At 37.3% G+C, this 3,726-nt stretch overlaps 1 protein-coding gene across 1 annotated transcript in view; it reads right to left on the bottom strand.

The window, feature by feature from the left end:
* Slc9c1 (solute carrier family 9 member C1) overlaps window positions 1-3,726 on the bottom strand; it is a 165,127-nt gene that overhangs the window by 154,821 nt on the left and 6,580 nt on the right. Inside the window, exon 5 of the mRNA XM_004624877.2 lies at window positions 2,401-2,529. Within this exon, the coding sequence (XP_004624934.2) occupies window positions 2,401-2,529 (129 nt within the window). The remainder of the gene's footprint in view (window positions 1-2,400; window positions 2,530-3,726) is intronic.

Below are 3,726 nucleotides of genomic sequence, written 5' to 3'. Positions count from 1 at the left end.
TTTATCCAGCTGTGCCTGGCTTGGGTCTGGCTGCTGTGCTCAGCTCCTTCATGCTGCTGCCCTTGAGGGTGAACCTGTTGTGCCCCTCTGGCAAGAGTTTCTGCTCCTGAACTAGCTGGGTGGTTCTATCCTCTACACTCTCTGCAAGGATTGCAGCTGCAGTGTTACACCCCAGGCCTGCATGCCAGGCCTGAGCTGAGCCTGGAGGGGACAAGGTGGAGTAGAGGGAGAGGCAGCTCTCCCACACACTCACTGAGTCTGGGCTAGTACTGGGTCTGGGGGTTCCCAGAACGCAGCTGAAATTCCTACCCAGCAGGTGGGGTGGGGGTGTGCTGCGGAGTGGTAGAGGTCATCTCAAGGGGGTGAAAGAGTGTCTTACCTATGCTACACCTGGGCGGGGACCGGCGGCGCAGGGTAGCAGGAAGCTCTCCCACACACTCACCGGACCTGGGCAAGGACAGGGTCTCTGTTTCTTTTTATATGCTAAAACTGCAGTTACTTTTGGAGAATTGTGCAGTATACTTGAAGAACTTCTTTCTCTATTAAGGATTATATACATATTTATATAGTGCCTATTGCATTACTAAATATGCAGGAAGTCTTTGATGCTCTAGTAGAAGTCCCAAACTCATAAAACTAATAATCTGGATGTAATATAACACTCAATGAGAATAGAAATAGCAATATCTGTGGGTCACTAATTGAATGTCCTGTGCTATGTTGTCCTGTTAAACTGAGCAATTATTTGTTTATTGCTAAATGTCTCAGTTGCTTTACTTTCCCTCCCAGACAAAAAAAACTTTCCAGGATATATTTTTTTAAACAATTTTTATGTTTACTTGATTATTTTCTATATCCTAAAAGTGAAATTACTGCTTCAAAAGATTAGGTAAGATTTTCATAATGTAAGAATTCTGAGTACAGTAACTCAGTATTAATTTCCTTATTCTGAAACATATAATAACTTCAAACATTAACAGTTATTAAAAGCTCAAAGATGTAATGGCAAAGAAAATCAATTAACTCTTCTTCCAGTAGATTTTTGATTTCTAAAGTTATTGCAATTATTGCTAATAATGATTGCTTATAGTTTCTATTTCTCTGAAACTACATTGCAAACTAGAAATGGAGGGAGTATTTAGTAACTGTGTTCTTGGCTGGATTCCTGGGACTTATAATAGGAATTATTGCATACTATGCATTATTAAATAATTGTTGAATCAATGAATGGTTAAATGAACTTTCACATCAATACCTTCCTTTCTACAGTCTCTTTATCTCCTTACAGCAAATACCAAAACTCTTCTCTTGATTAGAAGGCAGCTATGGTTTCTAATGTAAGTTTCCCTGAAGTTCTATGGTTAATATATTTTAAATTGAGCCTGGTAAAATACTCTTCCAGGTTTAATTGCTGGACACATTCTTCAGCCTGGCATTGGTGATGATATTTCTTGGTAATTTTCAGTTTCTCTAAGCATCTTGAGTGCTTGCTTTTTGACCAGATCTCTCTATATAATTCAGGTTGGTCTTGTTCTCAAACTTGCTGGCCTCAAACTCATGGCAATCCTCCTTCCTCAGCCTCCTAAATTTCTGGATTGTAGGTGTGTGACACCAAACTCAGTGCATCTTGAGTTTTTAAGATGCTTTTGAATATAGAAAATTTCTTCTTTTTCACTTGTCATCTTCAGTGAGCTCATATCTACAGGAACTTTTATAGTGAAAGCTCTGAGTGCATTGTGGGTCAAATCTACCTCTCTTGTACCCTGTCCTTTGCAAAATGTTGTATGGATGAATCTTTGGTTTTCTCATGTACTATGGATGGCAAAGTTAAAGCCCTTAGAGTTGATGTGCCACAAGTATTTTGAGCTTCAAGGCCCCGGTACACTAACAATGGATTTAGCTTTCCCAGTGTGTGGCTCACAAGTCTCAAAGGCTGCGGCAAAGTCTCAAAGGAAAGGATGCCTTATTTCCAACCAAGGTAACTGTCCACTACCTAGACCCATTCCTCTTAGGAAAAAATTAGGGAGTGGTTCTCAGAATTGATCTTGGGAAGGAACAGTCTTCAATTTAGCGTTTAGACATAAACCTGTAACATGAGATAGAATAGAGCACAATAGTGTCACTGGACAATCAACAATTCAGCACTGTCCAATGTCAAGTGAAACAATTACAGTTAGACTCGCCTCTTCTTAGTGGAGGGCACAAGATCCTGAGTTCAATTCCCGGTACCTTATCCCCCTGAAAATGTATGATAGTACTATATAAAGAGTAAATAACTTCATGAGTACTCACTGTTTTGTTCCTATAAACATAATTTATGGTAAGATATTACAAAGTCTATGTCAGTTTTCAGAAAATATAGACTTCTGGTTTTAAAAAATTTAAAAAAATGGTCCTTACCTAAGTTATGGTTTGCTGTATGCTGTCTTCTGTCATTAATATCCATAGTAGTAGTAAATACAATCAATGCTAATACAGATCTTATCACGCTTTCTCCATTAATTAAACTTACAAGGCTTCTAGAAAGACCTATGTATGCCAAAGGGAGGGATTTTAAGTGAGAAAAATACCATTATTATAGAATTAAATTGCATTAGAAAGTAAAAACCTAATTTCTGCTTTGAATTTGTACTACATGCTTATATTTTAGGTATATTTGAAAGCTTTCTGGAAATTTAGCTAATAAACTATAAAATCTAAGTCTACATTGTCATTAGGTGCCAAATTAATTATGGCCTATTATGTTTACATAAGTCAAATATTTAGTTTACACTGTCATTCTTTGTTTCAAAGCACTGATTAAAACATAAAATTTGTTAATTTTTAATAATTCAGTGATTGGGTCTGTATATGATGTATTTGTATGCATAAGTGAATTCCTTTTGTCAGGGATTTTAATGCAAGCCATTAAAATGATTGAAAGATAAAATTCACAAGTCAATTCACTAAGTATCTAAGTTAATTTTGGGGCAACTATTCAGAGAATCTAGTCAGATTTGTAAATTACCTGACTTTTCCATCTATTGTTTTCAATATTTTAGAAATCAGGCTTTACCCTGCTTCCATCATTCATGCTAACTCCCCTATAAAGGTATTCTAGGTTTATATATTTGTTAGTTGTCTTCTTCCTCTGTTTTTACTGGCCAAGCTATGACTTTGAGAATCTTTAGTATTTTATGAAAAGGAGAGAAACATTGTTAGACAGCAAAACTTCTTTCTGTGAACCACCCACTCCGTATCTATAAGTTTGCTGACAGGAGAGAAGAAAAGTCCAAGCAGTCCTTTCTTCTCCACTGCCTTGGTGGGTCAGTTCTTCACTTTCCTGTACCTATGTCCATTGCTCTAAGACCCTGCACAGAAAGCTACATCTGTTTGGTTATGAGACTTAATGAAAGCTTTCTTTTGTGTAAGACTCTGCCTCCATCCATCATGGCAGCATTTCCTGGTCACCCTACAAAAGCAGAAGAGAGAGAAGTTGAATTTTCCTGTTTGATGCCATCCAGAATGATTTAGTCCCTGGATAGTCATCAGCCAGATCACTGTAGATGGTTTTGGAAACCTGCCCAAGAAAAGCAGAGTCCAGCTCATATCATCAAAACTGTTCCCCAAACTGTTGGGCATTTTGGGAGGATCTTTCTTTCTTTCTTTCTTTCTTTCTTTCTTTCTTTCTTTCTTTCTTTCTTTCTTTCTTTCTTTCTTTCTTCTTTCTTTCTTTCTTTCTTCTTT

The sequence above is a fragment of the Octodon degus genome, unplaced genomic scaffold, assembly GCF_000260255.1.
Source record: "Octodon degus isolate 3935 unplaced genomic scaffold, OctDeg1.0 scaffold00007, whole genome shotgun sequence".
In the NCBI taxonomy this organism is placed as follows: Eukaryota; Metazoa; Chordata; class Mammalia; order Rodentia; family Octodontidae; genus Octodon; species Octodon degus.
The sequence above is the reverse complement of the archived record's forward strand: the minus strand, read 5'-3'. Positions and strand labels throughout refer to the sequence as shown.